The following is a 27,485-nucleotide window of genomic DNA, read 5'->3' as shown; positions in this document are numbered from 1 at the left end:
GAAGAATACCAATTTGTCGATGGAGGCTTCGTTAAAAAGTTATTAACAATTGCGTCTGTAGAGCGACAATCTGCGAACAGCTGCGCACGCGCGAGAGTCGCCGTCTCACAATCTGAACTTTAAACGTTAATAACTTTTTAACGAAGCCTCCATCAACAAATTAGTATTCTTGATTTTCGTCTTATTTTGGCCTCCAGAATCCCCCATTAAAATTTCTCGCAGGAACGAAATATGCAATATGACAACCTTCGAGGTTACACATTTCTTTATTTTCTTTCGTTATTGCTCACGTATTACTTACAATTATAATAATACATATAATCGATCTTTTACGCCCCCAGAAAGAATAAAAGGTGCAAAAGAAATTAAATTAACTGTTTATTATTTCGCTACCCTTATAAATGTTACTGACAGCTATTTACACGCATCGAAAAGACAAATGGCATCTATACAGAAAGTAAACGTTAAAAATCGAGCTCTGTCCGCCTTCGACTGCTTCGCGTGGCAAAGCTCGGTGCTGAATTTCGATTAAAATATAGAAAAAGTTATCCCAACGCGAAGGTACGATATTTTACAGTAGACTCGTCGCCATAAACGTTCGTTTTGGACTACATGCGATTTAGATTACATAAATACGTGTTTTTAATAACCATGATTGCTTATTCTATCGCTCAACATCTCACAGTCGCGATGGCCACTTGGTAACAAGTGTATTTTTAGATTCCCGCGGCAAATTCGAATGGTTGAGTATTCTGGTATTTCGTGGAGACGGTGATTGACTTTGAAACTTCGTTGAATTCTTGGTACGGATTACTTGTTCCAGATTGCAAAAGCTTTTTGTATCCTCTCGTTCTTCGGCTTTGTCGCCACTGTGGTGGTCGCCTCCTTCTGAAATAATTTCGCTGTACGACTCACGTTTCCGGTTGGGACGAATTTACTTCGAACGAGACCGATTAATAACCTTGGGTCCTCAACTTCGCTGGCAACTGCAAAGAAAAATATTAGAATAAGTATTATGCTGGACGACGTCGTACGATCAGTGGGGAAAGGTTCCTAAGAATTATGCTGATTGTATGATAGGATATTTTCCACTGCGATGGGATCTCGGACATGGAGACTAACGATAACGATACGTGGGTTTGAACCATCCTAGTTTCGTTATTTCGTTAGTGAACCATTGACTCGATTGAATTAATACTTACGGGTTCGTATGTGTCCACTCTTTCAACCTCGTTAATTCTATGACGCGCTTATGTGTTATTAAGTTACCTCGAATTTACTGAAAGTAAATAATGCAAGCTTGGGCCCGGTTTGAGGTCATTGCACTTCACCTAGCGGTGCTTTTGGGAACTTAAAACTCCGAATGTCGGTTCGACCTAGCGAAACTGGGAATTATATATTTATGTAATGCTTCGTTTCCGAGATAATTGAATTTGAAAAGTTGTGGGATACGCGTGGGATTGAATACGATTTTTATTTGGCATGGCTGTTCGTTATTCACTGCTTTTACTTATATTGGTATTCAAAGTTGCACTTTATTGTAATATGGGTACTCAATTAATTCTTAAAATTGATTATCTGGAGAATCGAAGCATCTAAAATGAAGATTCGAAGATTCTAGAGGCCAAAATAAGTCGAAAATTAAGAATACCAATTTGTTGATGGAAGCTTCGTTAAAAAGTTATTAATGTATACAGTTCCGCCACTAATGAATTTTTTTCTCGAAAGTGGTTAGGATTTCGGGGGTATGTCTATTGACCAAAAATAATTGCAATTGGCCCCTGCAACTAAAAATAATTTTTCAAGAATGACTCGAAAATTTTTTTTTTTGTCAAACAATTTGGGCATCTTTCTGAATTTTTTTCTCAAAACTGCGCAGGATTTCGGGGGTATGTCTATTGACCAAAAATAATTGCAATTGGCCCCCGTAACTAAAAATAATTTTTCCAGAATTATTCGAAAATTTTTTTTTTCATCGAACAATTTAGGCACCTTTTTGAATTTTTTTCTCAAAACTACGCAGAATTTCGGGGTTATGTATATTGACCAAAAATAATTGCAATTGGCCCCTGCAACTAAAATTAATTTTTCCAGAATGATTCGAAATTTTTTTTTTTCATTGAACAATTTAGGCACCTTTTTGAATTTTTTTCTCGAAAGTGCGCAGAATTTCGGGGGTATGTCTATTGACCAAAAATAATTGCAATTGGCCCCTGCAACTAAAAATAATTTTTCCAGAATGATTCGAAAATTTTGTTTTTTGTCAAACAATTTGGGCACCTTTCTGAATTTTTTTCTCAAAACTGGGTAGGATTTCGGGGGTACGTCTATTCACCAAAAATAATTGCAATTGGCCCCTACAACTAAAAATAATTTTTCCAGAATTATTCGGAAATTTTTTTTTGTCAAACAATTTGGGCACCTACTCCCTGTCGATTTTCCTTAAAAATTTGTTTTTTATTTTTAATAATTTTGTTTGACGCTCTACAGAAGAGTTGTTTAATACTTTTTTGTAGGTACCCATGAGCTCTACTTCACAAAAAAGTTTCATTGAAATATATTCACTATTGCAGGAGTTATGGCTGTTTCAAAATTGGACCATTTTTATTGGGTTTTTCTCATTTTGCGGGGTTAAGGACCAACTTTTCGAATATTTTTGCAATTCCTACATATTCCTCATCTAAATACGCGTCGTTTGCGTTTTTGAAAATTAAAATCGTCCAATCCGTTTAAGAGTTATGGCTTCTTAAAGATTCGCATGAAATTTTGGGGCACCATTTCTCAGGCCTGAAATTAAATTTTCGATAAGGAATTTTTTTCTCGAAATTGCGTAGGATTTCGAGGGTATCTCTATTGACCAAAAATGATTATAATCGATCACTGCAATCAAAAATAATTTTTTTAGAATGATTCGAAATTTTTTAATTTTGGCCAAAGCCACCTGCCCCCTGTCGATTTTTCTTGGAAATTCGTTTTTGATTTTTAGTAATTTTGTTTGACGTTCTATGGAAAAGTTGTGTAATACTTTTTTGTAAATGCCAATGGGCTCTACTCTAGAAAAAAGTTTCATTGAAATATATTCACTATTGCAGGAGTTATGGCTGTTTGAAAATTGGGCCATTTTTATGGGGTTTTTCTCATTTTACGGTGTTAAGGACCAACTTTTCGAATATTTTTGCAATTCCTACATATTCCTCATCTAAATACGCGTCGTTTGTGTTTTTGAAAATTAAAATCGTCCAATCCGTTCAGGAGTTATGGCGTCTTAAAGATTCGCATGAAATTTTGGGGTACTATTTCAGGCCTGAAATTAGATTTTCGATAAGGAATTTTTTTCTCGATATTGCGTAGGATTTCGAGGGTATCTCTATTGACCAAAAATGATTGCAATTGACCTCTGCAATCAAAAATAATTTTTTTAGAATGATTCGAAATTTTTTAATTTTGGCCAAAGGCACCTGCCCCCTGTCGATTTTTCTTGGAAATTCGTTTTTGATTTTTAGTAATTTTGTTTGACGTTCTATGGAAAAGTTGTGTAATACTTTTTTGTAAATGCCAATGGGCTCTACTCTAGAAAATTGTTTCATTGAAATATATTCACTATTGCAGGAGTTATGGCCGTTTGAAAATTGGACAATTTTTATTGGGTTTTTCTCATTTTGCGGACTCAAGTCATAACTTTTCGAATATTTTTGCAATTCCTACATATTCCTCATCTAAATACGCGTCGTTTGCGTTTTTGAAAATTAAAATCGTCCAATCCGTTCAGGAGTTATGGCGTCTTAAAGATTCGCATGAAATTTTGGGGTACCATTTCAGGCCTGAAATTAGATTTTCGATAAGGAATTTTTTTCTCGAAATTGCGTAGGATTTCGAGGGTATATCTATTGACCAAAAATGATTGCAATTGACCTCTGCAATTGAAAATAATTTTTTCAAAACGATTTGAAATTTTTTTAATTTTCTCTAAAAATTTTACACCTTCTCGAATTTTTTTCTCGAAAGTGGGTAGGATTTCGAGGGTATGTCTAATGACCAAAAATGATTGTAATTAACCATTGCAATAAAAAATAATTTTTATAGAACGATTCGAAATTTTTTTTTTCGTAGAAAAATTTCATACCTTTTCGAATTTTTTTCTCGAATAGGAATAGGATTTCGAGGGTATATGTATTCACCAAAAATGATTTTAATTGACCTCCCTAACCAAAAATAATTTTTTCAGAATGATTTCAAATATTTTAATAACTTTTTAACGAACCCCCATTCAAAAAATTGATATTCTCGATTTTCGTTTTATTTTGGCCTCTATAATCTCCCATTAAAATTTTTCCCAAGACTGTTCGAACACCCTGTATATAAGAATAGGATGTCGGTCGAGTGCTTGCGAGAGAGCAGTCCCTCTGTCGGCGGGAATGCGAAATACATCGCCATTTTAATATTTGTGAAGCTTCTGACGAACCTAATCAGCCAAATCGTTCAACCTATTTCACTTGCTCGAATATCAACATTTTAACCTAGCAATACTATATAAATTCAATTATTTGACCATGAAAAAATAACCAAAAACAGAATTAATAACAAATCTTTTCACTTGAATACAAATGATATCATTTTTAAACCAAAATAATATAGGTAAATCTTTTTACCAATTCCTCTGACTTCTTAGTGATTAATTAGGAGATACTGGTCGTCAAAGAATTAACATTAAATATCCAGAAAATTAAGATTTGCCCCAATTGAACGTTAGTAAATGCTTACTTGGAACATCTGTTTGTATTTAAGAAGATAAACGTAAATTTCCAACACCTACCAAACCGTAATCGTTGGTTTTAGTATCCCATGCTCTATCACTGCAACAAACCCCATTAATGCTTTGCAATTTACCTGGCAAGTTTCCTTGTCAGAACCCCCCTAACAATAAAAGCTTTTCATGCATATTATCTATGGAGATCAACTTGAAATATTATTGAAGCAAATTGTGCAATGAACACACCTTCGTGCCGATTACTTGCACGCGAATGTTTAGTCGCACCACTGAAAGTAGCTTCGTTCGCCGACTTCTGTGCGTTCCCCGGCTCGTCGGCCATTTTCTCCGAAGTTTCGCGGTATTCGAATCCTTTCGTCCTTCGAAGCATTTCCCTAACATTTCCGTTATTGTTCTGACTGTCTTCTTCATCTATGATCGTCGATATACCGAGTTCGTTCACTTGCTGCGAAGAGATTGATAAGTTCGTGATGCAATGGTCGACTCCAGAGTCCTCCGAGTGGCCTCTGAAGACACGTCGAGACTTCTGCGAATTTGCACTCGTTTCTTGGTTCAATCTGTCTTTCGATTCCTTTTCTTTTACTCGAAACGTCACTTTTTCTTCATTGACACGTTCTTCTTCGACCTTCAGATTCTAGTGTGCCTAGAGTCTACTCTGCCTAGTGTGTGGAACTAACAACAGATGGACATCACAGACAGTTTGATCATAATGTGACTTTAACCTGGCAGTTCATAGATGAAAACTACCAACTGAAACTATATTTTTCCCTGCAAATACATATGTTACCTTTTTACATCTCAAAGCTATAACACTTAAAATAAATTATTTGCAATAATTAATTCCAGTCACTTCTGTTTACATGAACAAGTCTCAGGATTTGAACTAACAGAAATAGTCGATAATTATGCACCAAATTGTGGAGTTCTTCTGCTGTAACGTGTATTTTGACCTATCAATAGTAATCGATAGTTTAATGTCGATGAACTATCTGTAGCTAGCAATAACTATTATTGAATGGGAAAGTAATGGTGCAACGTTGGCTTAGCGAGTATGACAAATGGCTATTAATTCAAAGATCTCGTTCGTTGGAGGATTCGAGACTCTTCAGTGTCCATGTTCTATTTTTCCTTAGTTTGTACACTATTGACAATAGTCTCTTGACGCTTTGGTGTATCTGGAGGTTGGTTTGCTTAATTCCACCATGATCCCAAGCAACGGAATCTACTAATACACCCCTCCTAGCGATGGCGATGATTATCACAATGGTACTTTCATCTAGATTCTAGAATCAATGGTGTTTGGAGATTCGACGAGGGTTCTGAGGTGGATGATTCAATCGATGCTGTTGGACTACTTCGTCTGCTGTTCGCTGAAAGGATGGCCATCCTACCCACTGCACGAATGGCGTTTCCTGTTTTCTGTTACGACAAACGAAAGCACATGCACACGCAACACGATCAAAAACCATGCTTTTAACATTATAGTGTAATTGAGAACTATCAGGCTTTCTACTTGCGATGAAAGTGAGACATTCGTGTTAACTCTTGTCTTCTTTCTTTTTATGAGAGCATCTTTCAAAAATTGCTACATTTGAGTACCCTTAGCTTTTGTAAATTGTGAGTAAATATTTATAGTTTCAATTTTGTTGAACACTATAGGTATAATGTAACATATCTGAATGAATATAACAAAGGAACACTCACAAATAAAGTCAGCCCAACGCAAAAACGAAATTTGACGGATTCTTACCTGCCATTTTCTTCGTACGATGAATTTCTTTAATTTCTCTGTAGGTAAAGCTACCCTACTCATAGCTTCAGCGTGTTGAGCCATCCAGGGATGTTCCAAACACTGCCTCGCGGACATTCGCAATCTATGAAACAGTAAACGCCCTAATTGACTAAGGTACACTAGCGCAAGTAATCTAAGTTATCTTTATATCAGTGGTTCGTACACGTACTCCTTTCGTTTGATGAGTAAACCGCTAATGAAATCCTTAGCGTCGTTCGATATCGCGTCGAAAGCCTCGTCTTCCAAGTCGTAATCGACTCGAATGATGTTTGCGTAAGTTTCGACGTTGCTGTCGCCCATAAATGGTGACAAACCGGTCAACCTGGACATTTGAGACCACATTAACCGATAAGTAAGTCTTCCTCGAACGAAATCGAGCGTTTGATATACCTACAGGACGTAGCAAATCACACCGACGCTCCACATGTCTGATTCGGTGCCGATCGGTTCGTAGCTTATGATCTCAGGCGGGATGAACTCTGGTGTACCTAACAGGACCCTAACTGGAGTGCCCGGTTTCAGGACCTGAGCCAGGCCAAAGTCGATTAGCTTGATCTGGTGGGAAGTTCGTGTCCTGCACATTATATTTTCCGGCTGAAAGACCAACGAGGCGCCAATTAACAGAGCTACACTATGCCGACACAGTTGATGTAACGTTTAGAAGCTTAGAGAGGCAAATGTGGATAATAAAAGATTGTGGTGAGCTTGCTAGATTGAGGAATGGGAAGAGAGAGGGGCGTTTAGTCCTGGTCCTGCTAGTGGACTCGTCAGTAATGCATCTTGGGAGGCTTTGACTCAGACGTCAGGATTAAGCTTCCTCATGAGTAGCTGGCCCATCATGATGCAGGAGTTGAATCGAATCTCGAAGCGTGTTTTAATTTTCACCTTCAAATCCAGGTGGACCACGTTGTTTTGGTGCATGTACTCGACACCTTCGCAAATCTGCCTCATGAAGAGTATGCTGTCCCTCTCGGTGAGCGTAAAATCATCAGCAACGACCCTCTCGAACAGCTCGTCGCCGGAGATACTGAAACAGCGAACCGCAACAAACTGTAAACAACGGACTGTTGGAACATTGGTACCGAAACATGTAGCTCATATGATTGCTCACTATTCCGTGACCATGACGATCTCCCGAGGACTCTCGAAAGCAGCAGCCAGGAGAAGAAGCTTTGGGTGTCGCAGCATGTTCATAATACGGATCTCTTCCCGCACTTGCTCGCGGTCCTTTGCCTTGATAGTCCTGACAAACTTGGCGGCGAAGCTGATTCCCGAGGACTTCTCGAGGACCCTCCTCACCGTACCGTATTGACCCTTCCCAAGATCCTCGAGGACGTCGTACCGATCGTCGAACAGTCGTCTGTCCTCCATCTCCACCACTCTGGCTTCGAAAGGTGGCTCGAAATCTATCCAAATAACGTTAAAAATGGTATCGTGTTGGTTTTGAGCGCGTGGGTCACCCATTGGCTCTCGCCACTCACCTTCGTCGGCATCGTCGAGTAGCGTCGCGCCTGCCTCGGGTATTCTGACGTGCTCCGACTCGTTTCCCGGTTCGCTGACCCCGTGGATGTTCTCCGCTCGAACGCGAAATCGGTATCTCTGATCGGGTAGCACGGTGTGCGCTCCAGAAGCTGGTACCGTGTGACTCAGCGAGTGACAGGACTCCGCGACCGTTGTCCAGGAACTTTCGCCCAGACGGTTCATTTCAACGGTGTAGCCAGTGACTGCACAGCCTCCGTCGTAGGGCGACGATCTCCAATTGATGGTGATCGCTTCAGTCGAGCAGCACACGCTGGGGACCCCCGCTGGCGGGTCAGGTGGACCTGGTCAACGAGGTCAATTAAATTCCTATGATTACTCAGTAGTATTTTCTGACGTACCTTCGACAGCAACGCTGAAGCACCGTCGGTCTTTCCCGAATTCGTTGTCCACCGAAACTTCGTACTTTCCAGCGTTATCAGCAGTGACATCGTCCGATATCAAACAGGACATACCACCGCCATAGGTGATCGCAGTCTTCTTGTTTGCAGCGAGCTCCCGACCCTTTGGTAGAATCTTCAGTTAGTTTTGTTGGGTACATTTTATTGATTAAATCATCTCCTTAACACCACCGCTCAGAAAAAGACTAGTGACCCAAGCAAGGTATTATTGTCTGGTCTTGCATGAAGAATACATACCGCGCGAAGCCATTTGACACGTGGCTCAGGATCACCTCGATACGTCGCCCTGAGCACCACTCTGTTTCCTCTGAACACTGTGACGTCATCCGGGACCTTCAAAATGGCGGCTGGCACAAATTCCTCCGACGCATCTTTAACATTCTCCTCTTTCGTTTCAGCTTGGCCGCTCCTCTTCAAAGTGGACTCATCTAGCTGTTCCGTGACGGGGTCATACTCTGCGCTCATTATAGGCACGTCATCGTGCTCGTTAGAGCTAGCCTGAGTTCGTTTCGTATCGTTTTTAGCCTCGCGGAGATCAGGATTCACCGATGCAGGACTCTCCGCAGATCCCTCTCTATTTATCGTTAATTTCGGGCTCGTTTCGTTCGACACCTTAGCAGACACTCGTCCAGGAGTACGGTTAGTCCCTTCCTCGCCAGAAGCCACGCTACGGTTCGCCATTTTGCCACCCAGGTCTCTCCTTCTACTCGTTTTACTTTCGACTGGTTTTCTCGCGTTGAGCAAGGGACTCTGTGGGACCAGTCTTCTTGACGTCATGGGGGACGATTGTTTAGCACTTCGTGTGCTCTTCAGGGGCAACGAGGACGCTCTGATGCGCACAGGCGACTCGTATCGTTCGTCACGTGGCGAGGGAACGTCTCTCCCTGACCTCCTCACCGAATTGGCGTTCATTTCGTTTCGAATTTCGGTATCCTCATCGCGTAACGATCGACTCAATCGCAACTCCGCCGTACAGCTGATCGACAGACCCTTACCGACCACAGACGCTGTGCATCGAACTTCACCAACGTCCCGCGATGACACGTTTTGCACCTTCAGGATGCTGACGTTGTCATCCTTTTCGACCTGTCGTGAGATACAGATTATCGTTTCATGAGTTGGTAAAAGGAGCTTTATTTAAACCGTTTAACGTACCTTACACCTAGGATTTTCTCTGACGTCCTTTCCATTGATGGTCCACGCGATTTCCACGGGTCTCCCGCACTGCACTCGGGCGCAGAAGCACGCAGTTTCACCTTTCGACGTGACAACGGACAGAGGAGTCTTGGTGAACTGCGGCGCCAGCTTTGGAACGCCTTTGTAATCTGTTTTCAGAGTAAAATTATCAATTCGATACGCGTGGAATACTTTTAGTATTTTTAATTGTGTTAAGGTTCATAAAAATCATAGTTTACACTTCTAATATAAGGTATTTTCTTGCAATGTTCAGTTTCAGATTCTTAAAACGAGAATGTGATTCGTAGAATTAAAAATTCCAACTTTGGGGATTCCCCTCACAGTCCAGGGAAGCCTGAAAGACTTTGAGGTTCAGTGACACCGCCAAGGCGTCGAATTTCACTTCCACCAAACGTGGAATGTCTAGTTACTTTTACTGGTCGCAGTTGGTAGCGCTGGAACGGAGATATGAGGGGAATTCCCTAGGAATAGAGCACCCAATGTGCAATGGCGTTCTGAGGGAACGTTCATCGTTAAAATTACAAATAAATGTGTTCAGAATTACCAACCTGAACTAACTACAATTCCAACGAAATGAACAACCTAACCTCAAAGCTATTTTCATTTTAAGAATCATTTCTTTGGGGAAATGAGTACCTTGCACAGCAAAGAGACCACTGCAGGACGCTTCTCCGAAATTATTTCGAATAAAACAAGTGTACTCCCCAGCATCTTGCGGGGAAACGTTGGACAGCCTGAGAGCGACTCCACCATCGCCATATATGACATAGTTGTAGCAGTGGTTGTCAGTCACTTCACGACCGTCTTTCAACCAAATGATCGCGAAGGGCGGAGCGCCTAAAAGATATAATTTGCATTAGATTTCATTTCCAAAAGTGATTTTTGCCTCCAGGGTACCTGTCAGTCTCGTTTGGAGCTCGTAACAGTGCCCTTCCATGACAATCGACTCTCCAGGAAGTGGCTGCAGGAACCTAGGGGGATCCCTGTCGCTCGTAGACGGGTCACGAGAGTCGAGAACGGTCACCTGCGATAAAGAAGTAATTAAACGAAAAAAAGGGACAAACAGGTGACCCAGTTCAACGAGAATTGGCGGGAAATACAAACGAAAAGTTCACGTGATCGACGCTACGACAGTAAATATTGAAATGTAGTCTTCCATATCTTAATTTGTACCCTCATTTCCCTTTTTATTTACGTTATTATGTAATAGTATTAATATTGGCGCTGATCGACCCTAGGGGAATCCCAAGTGAAGCTCTCCAGGCGCTCGCGGGGAATTCCCGTGATTTTTACTATTCGAAACGGTGTTACAAAGCATTTCCTCTTCACTATGTCTGTAATTTTGCTTTATGGTGTATTAGAGCTGATTAAATTGCATTTTATATGCTATTGGACTACAAGAATGTTCTTTTGTATACAGAATTAGCTTCTTTTTTACCAATGTAGGGGTTTGAATGTTTATGTTTGCTGCCAGGTCTCGTTAACCAGGTTTATAGGGTGTTTACCCGACATGTATTCTTTGTAGCGCCAAGCACGTTCGTCGCCACGCAGCTGTATTCGCCAGAGTCGCTCGTTTTCACTTTTGAAATTTCTATTTTCGCTATTTTGCCATCGAAGTACCTTTTTATCCGGCTCGATCGTTCCAACGGGCGGCCATTTCTGAAAAATTGCAGGGGGCATTCTAGTGAACCATTGAAAACATTGATTCGTTTCTTTTTTGTATTTTCTGTACACTTTCGAGAAAAAAAAGGTGAAATTTTTTGGCAGAAAAAAGAATTTTTCAAATCGTTTTAAAAAAAATTTTATCGTTTGCGAGAGTCGATTGCAATCATTTTTGGTCATTACACATACCCCTGAATTCCTACGCATTTTTGAGAAAAAAATTTTTGACCGAAAATCTAATTTCAGGCCAGAAAACATTCATGCGAATCTTTAAGACGCCATAACTCCTGAACGGATTGGACGATTTTGATGTTTAAAAAAGCAAACGACGCGTATTTTAGTGTAGAATATGTAGAAATTATAAAAATATTCGAAAAGTTTCTCCTCGACTCAGCCCAACGAGAAAACCCTCATAAAAATGGTCCAATTTTGAAACAGCCATAACTCCTACAATAGTGAATATATTTTAATGAAACTTTTTTCTGAAGTAGAGCTCATGAGTGCCTACAAAAAAGTATTACACAACTTTTCTGTAGGGCGTCAAATAAAATTACTAAAAATCAAAAACGAATTTTTAAGAAAAATCGACAGGGTAGTCCCCTTTTTCGGCGAAAAAAAAATTTTTCAAATCATTCTAAAAAAATTTCTTTCGTTTGCGAGAGTCGACTGCAGTCATTTTTGGTCGTTACGCATACCCCCGAAATCCTACGCATTTTCGAGAAAAAAATTCCTTTCCGAAAATCTAATTTCAGGCCAGAAAATATTCATGCGAATCTTTAAGACGCCATAACTCCTGAACGGATTGGAGGATTTTAATGTTTAAAAAACCAAAATACGTGCATTTTAGTATACAATATGTACAAATCGTAAAAATCTTCGAAAAGTTGGTTCTTGACCCCGTAAACTGAGAAAAACCCAATAAAAATGGTTCAATTTTCAAACAGTCATAACTCCTACAATAGTGAATATATTTCAATGAAACTTTTTTTTGATGTAGAGCTCATGAGTACCTACAAAAAAGTATTACACAACTTTTTTGTAGGGCGTCAAATAAAATTACTAAAAATCAAAAACGAAGTTTTAAGAAAAATCGATAGAGGGTAGTCCCCTTTTTCGGCGAAAAAAAAATTTTTCAAATCGTTTTAAAAAAATTTCTTTCGTTTGCAAGAGTCGATCGCAATCATTTTTGGTCGTTACACATACCCCCGAAATCCTACGCATTTTCGAGAAAAAAATTCCTTTCCGAAATTCTAATTTCAGGCCAGAAAATATTCATGCGAATCTTTAAGACGCCATAACTCCTGAACGGATTGGGCGATTTTAATGTTTAAAAAACCAAAATACGTGCATTTTAGTATACAATATGTACAAATCGTAAAAATCTTCGAAAAGTTGGTTCTTGACCCCGTAAACTGAGAAAAACCCAATAAAAATGGTCCAATTTTGAAACAGCCATAACTCCTGCAATAGTGAATATATTTGAATGAAACTTTTTTCTGAAGTAGAGCTCATGAGTACCTACAAAAAAGTATTACACAACTTTTCTGTAGGACGTCAAATAAAATTACTAAAAATCAAAAACGAAGTTTTAAGAAAAATCGACAGGGGGATCCCCTTTTTCGGCGGGAAAAAAATTTTTCAAACCGTTCCAAAAAAATTATTCGTGGCTGGAGGGGTCAATTGCAACATTTTTGGTGGAGAGTCGTATCCCCGAAATCCTACCCACTTTCTAGAAAAAAATAAAAAACATTCTGAGAAGATAAGAAGTCGAATTAGATATTGAAATGTTGAAACACTCGTGGATTTTTGTTTGTATTTTACCTGAACCAAGTTGGCGTTGGGCTGGGCGTTCCCCTAATGCCGCAAGCAAGTTGCAATCGTCCATTTACTCTGGTGGTTGTATCCAGAAGACTTCGACCGAAAGATGGGTAGGTTCTAGGCGATGCACTTCGGGTTCTGATGGTTCGAGACACTGGTCCAAGCAGTTGGTGATCTTTTGACGTGAAATCATATCAAGAATTATGATAACTCAGCTTTAGTAGTTGTCAGTTTTTAAATTAAATTGATATCACACAGAATGTTTGAGTTATCTTTCTGAGAATGTGTGAGCACAGTTATCTTTCAATTCGTAAGATGACTCCCTTGAAACACAGTAATAAATTGATCTATTAACTTGGTCTACGCTATGGGGAGGCAAGACGATGGCACACTAGCTATAAATTAAACGACACAAGAGGTGAGTCGATTCGAATTGAAAGATTCATGCAAATCCCTCCATTTGTTGGGTTCTTGATTACTATTGGATTAGTCCATCACGAGCCTAAACAGTGGAGGGAATCCCCTTTGCCCCTTGCGTCATGTAGCGTGTCAACATTTGGACCCCCAATAGTACTTAATGCTACTTTCACTAGCTTTGCATATACAGACTGGTCCATTTGAAGCTACGAGCACAGTTATCTTTCAATTCGTAAGACGACTCCCTCGAAACACAGTAATAAATTACACTTAAAGCATATTTTGGAACAACTGCGTACAAGGTGTTCGTTCAAATTGGTACCAAACTTTAGAGGCTCATTATTTGCACTAATCCACAGCATTGTAACTATCACAAGTATTTCTTCCATCAATTCACATGTTATCAGCTGTTGAGACAGTTTCAATAACACCAAATGCAATTAAAAATTGAGAACAGCTTCTGATGGTGTTTTTATTGCTAACAATATATAAAGTACCATTAGATTTTATGAAATATTGCCGTACTTATTATTTCCAGACGAGCACTGGCCTCGATGCGACCATAGTCGTTCTCCACGGTCACCCTGTACAACCCTGCATCTTCTTGAGTGACTTCGACGATTTCCAATATCTTCACGTCGTCCCTTTCCTTGATGGAGATCCTCGCGGTTGGCGTGGCGGCAGCGCCATTTTTGTCCCACTTCACCCACGGTGCAGGGTGGCCAACCACAGCGCATTGGAAACGCACGGTTTCGCCCTCCTCGACCACTCGATTGTGTGGAACCGCGTAAAACTTTGGCGGACTAATCTTTGGTCGTCTCAACATCGACCTACTTCGCGGCAGAAGCTGCGGAGACCGCAGTTCTCGACCATCTGTGAAACGTTTGTTGTTAGTTTATTAACACTTAATCCACTCAAATGACTGTTTTACTTACGCGAAACTGCCGGAGATAAGCTCCTAATCGGCGTCGAGCGAGGCGTCGATCTTGGCGTCGATCCTGCTGACAGTAGACCCAGAGGCCTCGACAATCTTTGGCTCAAAAGGTTCTCTTTCCCTTCAGGTACTGAAAGTAGACAGATAACTGTTGGTACATGAGAAATTGGGAGCTCATTTTAGCGTCCCCTTCTCATGGGGTGAGTTGGCTATTTTCAAACGACCATAACTCCTACACTAGTGAGTGTATCTCAATAAAATTTTTTTCTGAAGTAGAGCTCATGGGTACCTACAAAAAAGTATTACACAACTTTTCTGTAGAACGTCAAATAAAATTACTAAAAATCAAAAACGAATTTCAAGAAAAATCGACAGGGGGTAATCCCCTTTTCCAGCGAAATTGAAAAGTCTCCAATCGTTTTGAAAAAAATATTTTCTGTTGCAGAGGTCAATTGTAATCATTTTTTGTCATTAGACATAACCTTGAAATCCTACCCACTTTCGAGAAAAAAATTCGAGAAAATGAAATTTTTCGACAGAAATCATTTTTGGTGAATAGACTCCTAGTTGCAAGTTCAGCAGTTGGTACCCCTGGTGGGGATCCCCCTTTTTCTCGAGTGTTCTGCTACGAAACGTTTGTGAGGTTATGTTGGACTAGAGTTGCACGTATTTAAATGTAAAATAAGTTTTATGTTCAAATTAATAAAGTGTAATATTATTTGGTGTGCCACAATTAACAATACCTTTTTGCCAAAAATACAATTGTATTGAAAGAAAGAATCGAAACGAAGATTTTAAGTACTTAGAAAGTTGTTTTTTTTGTATAAGACTCATTGAGGCAGCTATAATTTACATGGGAGCTTACCATCCACTATTAAACAGGCTGACGTGAATGCTTTTCCAAGGTCGTTGTAAGCCACACAGGTATATTCGCCCTCATCTTCTGGATACACGTGCTGGATGATCAAGCGAGCAGTTTCTCCATCAAATTCTGCAGAAAAATCCTCGCCCATTGAAAGAATCTGCAATCAAAAGCAAGTAGAAAATATTTGTTTCCAGTAATTCTTACTACGTAAGGCTTTCTAGCGAGTCCTGCCTTAGACGACTGGATATTGAGACTATTTTTTATTATTATTCTCCTGAGTTGTTACAGTACCCTGGGCAGGAGCTCTGTGACCTGCATTCAAAGTGGAAGTTAGTATCTCGTAATGTTTATGTTAGTAATTGTGGGTTTCCTTGCGTTAGAGCTCGAAGGAAAATGTTCAAATGCCTCGTTTACATACATCATGCAGTATGGTGTTGGGGTTGGTTAGTTCATGATTAATCTGAGAGTTTTAATCTGTATCCTTCGCAGAATGTTGTCAAGATCGAAGTTCCCCAGCATTACCAGAGGATTTCAGTGTTGGGCGTTGGAAAGTTGAGCTATGACAGCTAATTCATAACATGCTCGTGAATGTATTCTAGTTTTGCTTCCCCATACAGTGATTATGTGATATCTGGGTTTGTTTAGTTTGTTATTATGTGGAGGTACTTATTTTGGATAACCTAGATTCTGGAAATGTGTATTTTTGCTACTGTGCACCAGATTTCTGCTCCGTATGTGATAATTGGGTGGACACAGATTTGCATAGGCGGAGTTTGAGAGAGGTGAAGAGTGAATTGTTTGTGAAGATGAGGGGATACAGTGTACGCAGGACACCAACACTTTCGCAGGCTCCGTCTTGGATGTTATGCTGCCATTTCAATTTTGTGTCGAACCAGATTCCCAAGTGTTTCACCTTTTTGGACCAGGGGATGGAGTGGTGGTCTATCGTGACGTTTGTGGATGAAGATTGCCTCAGTTTTTGTTGGGTTTATGGTCAGTTTCCGGGTCTGTGTGAATTGGAGGATGTGGTTTAAGTGAGCTTGTGCATACTTGATTGCTAGGTTGTGGAGCCCTTGAGGAGTAGATTGCAGTGTCATCTAGCTTGGTATTGGGATTTTTGGGAATGTAGATGTCGAAGAGTATGGGGGACTCCGATGTGAAGTGTTCAGGGAGTGGATTGACAGGAAGCTGTGTGTTATTTTGATCAGGTGTTTAGGTAGGTTGATACGATGTAGTTTGAGCAGGAGTGTCGAAGGCCTTTTGCAGGTCCAGCAGGACCAGAGCCACCGATCTGTGCTTGTTCACTTCTAGTGCAATGTCTTCCCGCAGTCTGAGGGCTTGGCGGACAGTGGAGTGGTTGGCCCAAAAGCCCAATTGTTCCGAAATTGGAGTGTTGCTCTCTGTAGGGTGACTTTTGAGTTGGTTGAGGATGATTTGGACAGTGGAAAGTTGGTCGAACACTTGGGAGGTGACGCCCCATGTCACCAATCAACGCACATCTAGCGTTTTGGTCTAGTTTCTACCTTTCCTCCACGTTCCCAGCGCACCAAAGGCGCCTCCGTGGCACGGACTTTGCACTCAAGGGTGACAGCATCTCCGTCGCAGCATCTCAGGTCTCGCAGCTCTCTAACAATCTCCGGTAAAGTGAGCACCTTCCTGTAAATAAAAATTCCAAATAACAACCGTTCAAACTTGTCAAACAGAGATGCTTTATCGAGCTCAGTAATCCAGATACCACTTACCCTTGCGTGAACCCTGATTTCTTCATCTTCTCCTCTTTGCCTTGACCTGGAAGCATAATCGTTCCTTCGTTCAATCAAACTCGTTTCTTTTCGACGACAAGCATTACCTTTAGCGTAGATCTGTAAAGAAATCACGGCCTTAGCCTCCCCATGGCAGTTGCGCGCTATCACGGAGTACGTTCCCGTAAAATCGAGTTTTGCGTAGGGGATTTCCAGCCGATACTGAGGTCCTTGGCCGACCAGCCTGAAGTGGGCTGCGTCCCGGTAGTAATCAGGCTGCACACCACAAATATTTAACATCAAACAGTGATTAATCCTGTGATAAAGTATGCATTGTTGATGATAACACAAACCTGGCTGAAGCAACCCAAAGTATTTGTCATATTTTAATACTTATTTCAATCTAATACCAATATCTTGGTACTTCATTATTTGTAGTGTTCTAATAAACTATTTCTGTTTATTAAACATGGGAATTTTGTTTTGTTTCTGAACATGTGGCTATTGTAATACCTGCCCATCTATCGTTAGGGGATTCTAGGGGATTCTAGGGGATTCTAGGGGATTCTAGAGGCCAAAATGAGACGAAAATCAGGAAAACCAATTTGTTTTATTATTATTAATGTTTCAAGTTCAAATGTTTTAATTTTTTTCTAGAAAGTGGGTAAGATTTCGGGGGTATGTCTGTTCACCAAAAATGCTTGCAATTAACCCTTGCAACTAAATATAATTTTTTTAGTATGATTCGAAATTTTTTAATTTCGTTTAAAAATTTTAATATCTACTCGAATTTTTTTCTCGAAAATGGTTAGGATTTCAGGGGTAGGTCTGTTCACCAAAAATGCTTGCAATTAACCCTTGCAACTAAATATAATTTTTTTAGTATGATTCGAAATTTCTTAATTTCGTTTAAAAATTTTAATATTTACTCGAATTTTTTTCTCGAAAATGGTTAGGATTTCGAGGGTATGTCTATTGACCAAAAATGATTGCAGTTGACCTCTGCAGAGGAAAATATTTTTTTCAGAATGATTTGAAACTTTTTTTTTCGGCGAAAAAGGGGACTACCCTCCGTCGATTTTTCTTAAAAATTCGTTTTTTATTTTTAGTAATTTTATTTGACGCCCTACAGAAAAGTTGCGTAATACTTTTTTGTAGGTACCCATGAGGTCTACTTCGGGAAAAAGTTTCATTGAAATATATTCACTATTGTAGGAGTTATGGTCGTCTGAAAATTGGACCATCTTTATGGGGTCTTTCTCATTTTACGGGGTTAAGGAATAAGTTTTTGAATATTTTTGCAATTTCTACTTATTCTTCATCTAAATACGCGTCGTTTGCGTTTTTGAAAATTAAAATCGACCAATTCGTTCAGGAGTTATGACTTTTTAAAGATTCGCACGAAATTTGGGGGTAACATCTCTGGCCTCAAATTATATTTTTATTGTTCAAACTATGCAATTAGAATCGTCATGAACTGTCCTGTTGGATCAAGTTTGCACAAACTATAAGAATTATTTTCCAAAATTAACAACGTTCGAAACAACTGACTAGAGTTCTACTGTGCAATTAAGATCCTCTTGAACTGTCCTGTTTGATCAAGTTTGCACAAACTAGGAGGATTAATTTTAAAAATCGATAATAACATTCGAAACGGGTGACTAAGGAATCGTTTACTATTCAATTAGTATCGTCGTGAACTGTTCTGTTTGATCAAGTTTGCACAAACTATAAGAATTATTTTCCAAAATTAACAACGTTCGAAACGACTGACTAGAGAGTTCTAATGTGCAATTAAGATCCTCTTGAACTGTCCTGTTTGATCAAGTTTGCACAAACTACAAGGATTAATTTTAAAAATCGATAATAACATTCGAAACGGGTGACTAAGGAATTGTTTACTATTCAATTAGAATCGTCATGAACCATCCTGTTTGATCAAGTTTGCACAAACTACAAAGATGAATTTTAAAAAATCAAAAATAACATTCGAAACAGGTGACTAATTGTTTACTATTCAATTAAGATCCTCTCGAACTGTCCTGTTTGATCAAGTTTGCACAAACTTCAAAGATGAATTTTAAAAAATCAAAAATAACATTCGAAACAGGTGACTAATTGTTTAGTATTCAATTAATATCGTCATGAGCCATCCTGTTTGATCGAGTTTGCACAAACTTGCCTTTCTTCCCAGCGACCTTAATTCTCAAGAATATAACGAAGTCATGTCTGGCGGAGGGACGTGCAATTAAGTAATGAAAAACGGTAATATGCGTTGGCACTCGTGTCATACGAACAACGAGATCAGTCTCAGGCGATCTGTTCAACTTTCGCTCCCTATATGGACTACAGTCCGGACGAAGACGTTTCTCATCTCACTTTTATCACTCTCTCTCTCTCTCTCTCTCTCTCTAGAACGCCTATGACCACTTCAAAAACACCGATCATCGATTAAATTTGCTGGAACAAATTGTACAGAAAAATATTACAATTTTTAAATAAATAAAAACCTTGAACCTCATACAGGGTGTCCACATTATTACTAACTGGCAAATTTTTCGAAAACTATTAACAGAAATGAGAGAAGAATATATTTTATAATTTTTACGATTAATTTCGTAAATTTTCAATTTTTCAAATGGAATGCCATATATTTTTTCACAGAAAATAAAAAAGTATTCTCATTTGAAATATTCAAGGTCACTTTCAAGTTCGTAAAATAATATCTCAAATAAAAATCTCGAGACATTACTTATTTCACCAAATACTATACATTTTATCATGGTCGTTAAATAAAAAGAGAAAAGCTCTCAAAAGGGGGTTATAAAAAATGATTTTAATCGCGAAATATCGGTTTTTCGATTGTAATTGCGAAGTATATTTGCGAGGACTGTCGAACTGCGCGCCATAACCTCAATGTGGGCGTGAGAGTCGCGGAAGTGATGGTATTCAGGTCGAGGTCGAGCTTGGAGAACACCTCCGGTTAACAGAGTGAACGATTTGGTATTTTTGCAGCGTTTCTCTTTTCTTCCGCGTGCAAACAGATCTCCATTCGCTTTTAACGCGTTTGGGTTACGTATTACTGGGATAAAAGATGGCTGACGCGCTTTGATAACAGCTGATCTCTATGCACCTCGTATTTTTAGAATAGAATTAATTAAATCAGAACTTAAATATAACAATTTTACTTTGAGTATCTTTTACATTTTTGCAGAATAAGTGTATTCTATAGTTTTGTCGAGAATTTATCGTAAGAAAATAATTATTTGTTCGATTAAAATGTGTTTAATTGGATGTAATGATTTTCAATGCTCGAAGGAATTGTTTCTTTTTTGATAATTACTGTTGATGAGACAAAATTTTGGAAACAGCTGACAAAAATATTGTTTTTGTTGCACTTTTTTTATTTAAATGAGTGAAATTTATTTCAATTGACATTCTTATGCTTTACTTTGGGTGTTCTCTTTCAAAACAACGAAAACAATGGTTTTTTGTGGATTCGAAAATAATAATTCAGTATCATAATTATATAATTATCACTTAGTCAGCTTCAAGAAATATGGAAATTGATTACAATTAAATTCAAAAATTTCAAATCGTTCTGGAAAAATTATTTTCGGTTGTGGGGGTCAATTATAATCATTTTTGGTCATTACACATACCCTCTAAATCCTAACCATTTTCGAGAAAAAAATTCGAGAATGTACTGAAATTTTTAGACGAAATTAAAAAATTTCGAATCATATTAAAAAAATTATATTTAGTTGCAAGGGTTAATTGCAAGCATTTTTGGTGAATAAACATACCTCCGAAATCCTACGCACTTTCGAGAAAAAAATTCGAGAATTTACTGAAATTTTTAGACGAAATTAAAAAATTTCGAATCATATTAAAAAAATTACATTTAGTTGCAAGGGTTAATTGCAAGCATTTTTGGTGAATAGACATACCCCAGAAATCCTACGCACTTTCGAGAAAAAAATTCTTAACCGAAAATACAATGTCTGACCATAAATGAAATTTCAGGCCTAATCCCCTTTTTCATGCGTATGTTTAAAAAGTCATAACTCCTGAACGGATTGGACGATTTTAATTTTCAAACACGCAAACGTCGCGTATTTAGATGAAGAATATGTAGAAATTGTAAAAATATTCAAAAAGTTGGTGCTTGACACCGCAAAATTAGAAAAACCCCAAAAAAATGGTACAATTTTCAAACGATTATAACTCCTGCAATAGTGAATATTTTTCAATGGAACTTTTTTCTAATATAGAGCTCGTGGATACCTACAAAAATGTATTAGACAACTTTTCTGTATAGCGTCAAACAAAATTACTAAAAATCAAAAATGAATTTCCAAGAAAAATCGACTGGGGTATAGGTGCTGAAATATTTCGCCGAAAAAAAAAAATTTCAAATCGTTCTAAAAAAAGTATTTTTGTCTGTAGGGGTCAATTACAATCATTTTTGATAAAGAGTCGTATCTCTGAAATCTTACTCACTTTCGAGAAAAAAATTCGAGAAGGTGTAAAATTTTTCGACAAAATTTCAAATCGTTTTGAAAAAATTATTTTCGGTTGCAGAGGTCAATTATAATCATTTTTGGTCATTACACATAACCTCTAAATCCTAACCATTTTCGAGAAAAAAATTCTTTACCGAAAATACAATGTCTGACCATGAATGAAATTTCAGGCCTAATCCCCTATTTCATGCGTATGTTTAAAAATTCATAACTCCTGAACGGATTGGACGATTTTAATTTTCAAACACGCAAACGACGTGTATTTAGATGAAGAATACGTAGAAATTGTAAAAATATTCAAAAAGTTGATGCTTGACACCGCAAAATTAGAAAAACTCCATAAAAATGGTCCAATTTTCAAATGATCATAACTCCTACAGTAGTGAATATTTTTCAATGGAACTTTTTTCTAATATAGAGCTCGTGGATACCTACAAAAAAGTATTAGACAACTTTTCTGTAGGGCGTCAAATAAAATTACTAAAAATCAAAAATGTAATTTCAATAAAAATCGACTGGGGTATAGGTGCTGAAATATTTCGCCGAAAAAAAAAATTTCAAATCGTTCTAAAAAAAATATTTTTGTCTGTAGGGGTCAATTACAATCACTTTTGATAAAGAGTCATATCTCTGAAATCTTACTCAATTTCGAGAAAAAAATTCGAGAAGGTGTAAAATTTTTCGACAAAATTTCAAATCGTTTTGAAAAAATTATTTTCGGTTGCAGAGGTCAATTGTAATCATTTTTGGTCATTACACATACCCTCTAAATCCTAACCATTTTCGAGAAAAAAATTCTTTACCGAAAATACAATGTCTGACCATGAATGAAATTTCAGGCCTAATCCCCTTTTTCATGCGCATGTTTAAAAATTCATAACTCCTGAACGGATTGGACGATTTTAATTTGCAAACACGCAAACGACGCGTATTTAGACGAAGAATACGTAGAAATTGTAAAAATATTCAAAAAGTTGATGCTTGACACCGCAAAATTAGAAAAACTCCATAAAAATGGTCCAATTTTCAAATGATCATAACTCCTACAGTAGTGAATATTTTTCAATGGAACTTTTTTCTAATATAGAGCTCGTGGATACCTACAAAAAAGTATTAGACAACTTTTCTGTAGGGCGTCAAACAAAATTACTAAAAATAAAAAATGAATTTTCAATAAAAATCGACTGGGGTATAGGTGTTGAAATATTTCGCCGAAAAAAAAAAATTTCAAATCGTTCTAAAAAAAATATTTTTGTCTGTAAGGGTCAATTACAATCATTTTTGATAAAGAGTCATATCTCTGAAATCTTACTCACTTTCGAGAAAAAAATTCGAGAAGGTGTAAAATTTTTCGACAAAATTTCAAATCGTTTTGTAAAAATTATTTTCGGTTGCAGAGGTCAATTGTAATCATTTCTGGTCAATAGACATACCCTCTAAATCCTAACCATTTTCGAGAAAAAAATTCTTAACCGAAAATACAATGTCTGACCATGAATGAAATTTCAGGCCTAATCCCCTTTTTCAAGCGTATGTTTAAAAATTCATAACTCCTGAACGGATCGGACGATTTTAATTTTCAAACACGCAAATGACGCGTATTTAGATGAAGAATACGTAGAAATTGTAAAAATATTCAAAAAGTTGGTGCTTGACACCGCAAAATTAGAAAAACCCCATAAAAATGGTCCAATTTTCAAACGATCATAACTCCTGCAATAGTGAATATTTTTCAATGAAACTTTTTTCTGAAGTAGAGCTCGTGGATACCTAAAAAAAATAATCCAACACTGGTAGTTTGTGCAAACTCTGATAAAGATTCAATTTGTCGCAGTGAATGAAGTTTTCACGATCTCCAACGCTCAAAGTCGAATCGTGACATAATGGACCTTCCGAGACCCATCCATCTTTCACCTGTCGCAGAACTGTTCGCCTACGATGAAATTTATGCGGACGACACTTCCCGTTACGGAAGAGAGGCGCGACAAACCGAAGCAAACCTGGCTCAGGCAAGGACTTTTCGCAATGTCATCGTATATCGATCTATATTTACCCGCGTCGAACACGAGAAAAGACTCCTTCCAACGCAACCAGTCGAGCAACTACGCGTTTCGCGGAGTATTTTTATATTTTTATACGCTTTTGGAACGGATTTGACAATTGATAATTGACTGTTATTAGATGATTACAGGAAAATTTGGATCAATTGGGTGGTTCATTGATCGATAAGAATTGTGGAAAAGTGATAAATATTAGTATTGTATGTGATCAATTTAGATAATAAATATATTGGTTGCTATATTTTGTAGTTATTGTTTATAAATTGGCTACTATATTTTGTAATTATTCTTTGTAAATTGGTTACTATAGTTTGTAATTTTTCTTTGTAAATTGGTTACTATAGTTTGTAATTTTTCTTTGTGAATTGGTTACTATATTTTATAGTTATTCTTTGTAAATTGGTTACTATATTCTACAATTATTCTGTATAAATTGGTTACTATATTTCGTAATTATTCTTTAAAAATTGGTTACTACAGTTTATAATTATTATTGATCAATTGGTTACTATATTTTATAATTATTCTTTAAAAATTGGTTACTACATTTTATAATTATTATTGATCAATTGGTTACTATATTTTATAATTATTCTTTGTAAAGTGGTTACTATATTCTACAATTATTCTTTATAAATTGGTTACTATATTTCGTAATTATTCTATAAAAATTGGTTACTACATTTTATAATTATTATTGATCAATTGGTAACTATATGCTATAATTCTTATTGATCAATTGGTTACTATATTTCGTAATTATTCTTTAAAAATTGGTTACTACATTTTATAATTATTATTGATCAATTGGTTACTATATTTTGTAATTATTCTTTGTAAATTGGTTTCTATATTCGACAATTATTCTTTATAAATTGGTTACTATATTTCGTAATTATTCTTTAAAAATTGGTTACTACATATTATAATTATTATTGATCAATTGGTAACTATATTCTATAATTATTATTGATCAATTGGTTACTATATTTTATAATTATTCTTTGTAGATTGGTTACTATATTCGATAATTATTCTTTATAAATTGGTTACTATGTTTTGTAGTTATTCTTTATAAATTGGTTACTATATTTTGTAATTATTCTTTATAAATTGGTTACTATATTGAACAATTATTCTTTATAAATTGGTTACTATATTTTGTAATTATTCTATAGAAATTGGTTACTATATTTTATAGTTATTCTTTGTAAATTGGTTGCTATATTTTATAAATATTCTTTATATATTGGTTACTATATTCTATAAATATTCTTTATAAATTGGTAACTATATTTTGTAATTATTCTTTATAAATTGGTTACTATATTGAACAATTATTCTTTATAAATTGGTTACTATATTTTGTAATTATTCTTTAGAAATTGGTTACTATATTTTATAGTTATTCTTTGCAAATTGGTTACTATATTTCGTAATTATTCTTTCAAAATTGGTTACTACATTTTATAATTATTATTGATCAATTGGTAACTATATTCTATAATTATTATTGATCAATTGGTTACTATATTTTATAATTATTCTTTGTATATTGGTTACTATATTCGATAATTATTCTTTATAAATTGGTTACTATATTTTGTAATTATTCTTTAAAAATTGGTTACTACATTTTATAATTATTATTGATCAATTGGTAACTGTATTCTATAATTATTACTGATCAATTGGTTACTATTTTTTATAATTATTCTTTGTAGATTGGTTACTATATTCAATAATTATTCTTTATAAATTGGTTACTATATTTTCAATATTATTCATGCGTATAATTACGTTTGAATAAATGTTTATTTATTTAAAACAGTACTATTTCACAAATAATAATAATTTAATTTAATTTTTATATAATCTAATTTTTCAACTCTATTATTATTATTTTCAATATTATTTATGCATATAATTACGTTTAAATAAATGTTTATTTATTTAAAACAGTACTATTTCACAAATAATAACAATTTAATTTAATTTTTATATAATCTAATTTTTCAACTCTATTATTATTATTTTCAATATTATTTATGCATATAATTGCGTTTAAATAAATGTTTATTTATTTATAACAGTACTATTTCACAAATAATAACAATTTAATTTAATTTTTATATAATCTAATTTTTCAACTCTATTATTATTATTTTCAATATTATTTATGCATATAATTACGTTTAAATAAATGTTTATTTATTTAAAACAGTACTATTTCACAAATAATAACAATTTAATTTAATTTTTATATAATCTAATTTTTCAACTCTATTATTATTATTTTCAATATTATTTATGCGTATAATTACGTTTAAATAAATGTTTGTTTATTTAAAACAGTACTATTTCACAAATAATAACAATTTAATTTAATTTTTATATAATCTAATTTTTCAACTCTATTATTATTATTTTCAATATTATTTATGCGTATAATTACGTTTGAATAAATGTTTGTTTATTTAAAACAGTACTATTTCACAAATAATAACAATTTAATTTAATTTTTATATAATCTAATTTTTCAACCCTATTATTATCATTTCAAATATTAAATGTGTTTCTGCTATTATAAATTGGGTCTACTAAATCATCGACACGAGTCGACATTTGAGATAGCATGATCGACGATCTGACGCAGCTCGAACCGGTCGATAGTTACGCGTTAATGTCAACACCAGTTCGTCGTAATGTTGGCCGAGTCAGAGTCGCCTTTCCCCTTCTTCCCCTTCGAAACAGACACGACGAGTCGCGACAGCCTGCCAAATACGTACAAGTTCGTTTCCAGCGCAGCTGCGACCGCTAAATCAGGGAAAATGCGCACTGATTTCACGCTGGATACGTTCGAAATCGCCGATCGAAAAATCTTTATCGTTTGGATCAGGGTTCATCAAGCTTTTACCCTTTTGGAATCCTTAAAAAATTTATTATGGATCATGGAACCCTTGCCACGCTTAAATTTGTAAGACATTCGCTATATTAGATATCAGAGATGTCGGTGGCGCCATCTGTGTGATTTTTGTGTATAGTTCGGGCCACGATATAGCATGGTGTAAAAACTAAACTCTCCTGCCTTTTTTCGTACTCTGCGTGCATACAGGGTGTTGGGCCAACCCTGGGAAAATTTTAATCGGGGATTCTAGAGGCCAAAATAAGACGAAAATGAAGAATACCAATTTGTTGGTGGAGGCTTCGTTAAAAAGTTATTAACAATTAAATTTTTAAATTTCAAATCGTTCTGGAAAAATTATTTTCGGTTGCGGGGGTCAATTGCAATCATTTTTGGTCATTACACATACCCTCGAAATTATGACCATTTTCGAGAAAAAAATTCATTACTTAAAATATACTGGCTGATCATGAATGCATGATTCCCCTGAAGTTTCATGTGTTTCAAATCGTTCAGAAAAAATTATTTTCAGTTGCAGGGGTTAATAACAATCATTTTTGGTCGATAGACATATCCCCGAAATCCTACCCATTTTCGAGAAAAAAATTCGAGAAGGTATTGAAATTTTTAGATGAAATTAAAAAATTTCGAATCATATTAAAAAAATTATAGTTAGTTGCGAGGGTTAATTGCAAGTATTTTTGGTGAATAGACATACCCCCGAATTCCTACCCATTTTCGAGAAAAAAATTCGTTACTTAAAATATACTGGCTGATCATGAATGAATCCTTAAAAAATTTATTATGGATCATGGAACCCTTGCCACGCTTAAATTTGTAAGACATTCGCTATATTAGA

At 36.3% G+C, this 27,485-nt stretch overlaps 1 protein-coding gene across 1 annotated transcript in view; it reads right to left on the bottom strand.

Annotated features, from left to right (window-relative positions):
• LOC143349076 (uncharacterized) overlaps positions 1-27,485 on the bottom strand; it is a 179,089-nt gene that overhangs the window by 14,199 nt on the left and 137,405 nt on the right. The window contains exons 28-41 of the mRNA XM_076779997.1: positions 17,243-17,411; positions 17,136-17,181; positions 16,917-17,049; positions 15,394-15,550; positions 14,530-14,658; positions 14,120-14,467; positions 13,181-13,352; positions 11,203-11,356; positions 10,595-10,721; positions 10,334-10,534; positions 9,656-9,825; positions 8,738-9,586; positions 8,441-8,603; positions 8,042-8,383 (exon numbers count right to left, since the gene is read on the bottom strand). Of these exons, the coding sequence (XP_076636112.1) occupies positions 8,042-8,383; positions 8,441-8,603; positions 8,738-9,586; positions 9,656-9,825; positions 10,334-10,534; positions 10,595-10,721; positions 11,203-11,356; positions 13,181-13,352; positions 14,120-14,467; positions 14,530-14,658; positions 15,394-15,550; positions 16,917-17,049; positions 17,136-17,181; positions 17,243-17,411 (3,160 nt within the window). The remainder of the gene's footprint in view (positions 1-8,041; positions 8,384-8,440; positions 8,604-8,737; positions 9,587-9,655; positions 9,826-10,333; positions 10,535-10,594; positions 10,722-11,202; positions 11,357-13,180; positions 13,353-14,119; positions 14,468-14,529; positions 14,659-15,393; positions 15,551-16,916; positions 17,050-17,135; positions 17,182-17,242; positions 17,412-27,485) is intronic.

Source organism: Colletes latitarsis, chromosome 12 (genome assembly GCF_051014445.1).
Source record: "Colletes latitarsis isolate SP2378_abdomen chromosome 12, iyColLati1, whole genome shotgun sequence".
Classification (NCBI taxonomy): Eukaryota; Metazoa; Arthropoda; class Insecta; order Hymenoptera; family Colletidae; genus Colletes; species Colletes latitarsis.
The sequence above is the reverse complement of the archived record's forward strand: the minus strand, read 5'-3'. Positions and strand labels throughout refer to the sequence as shown.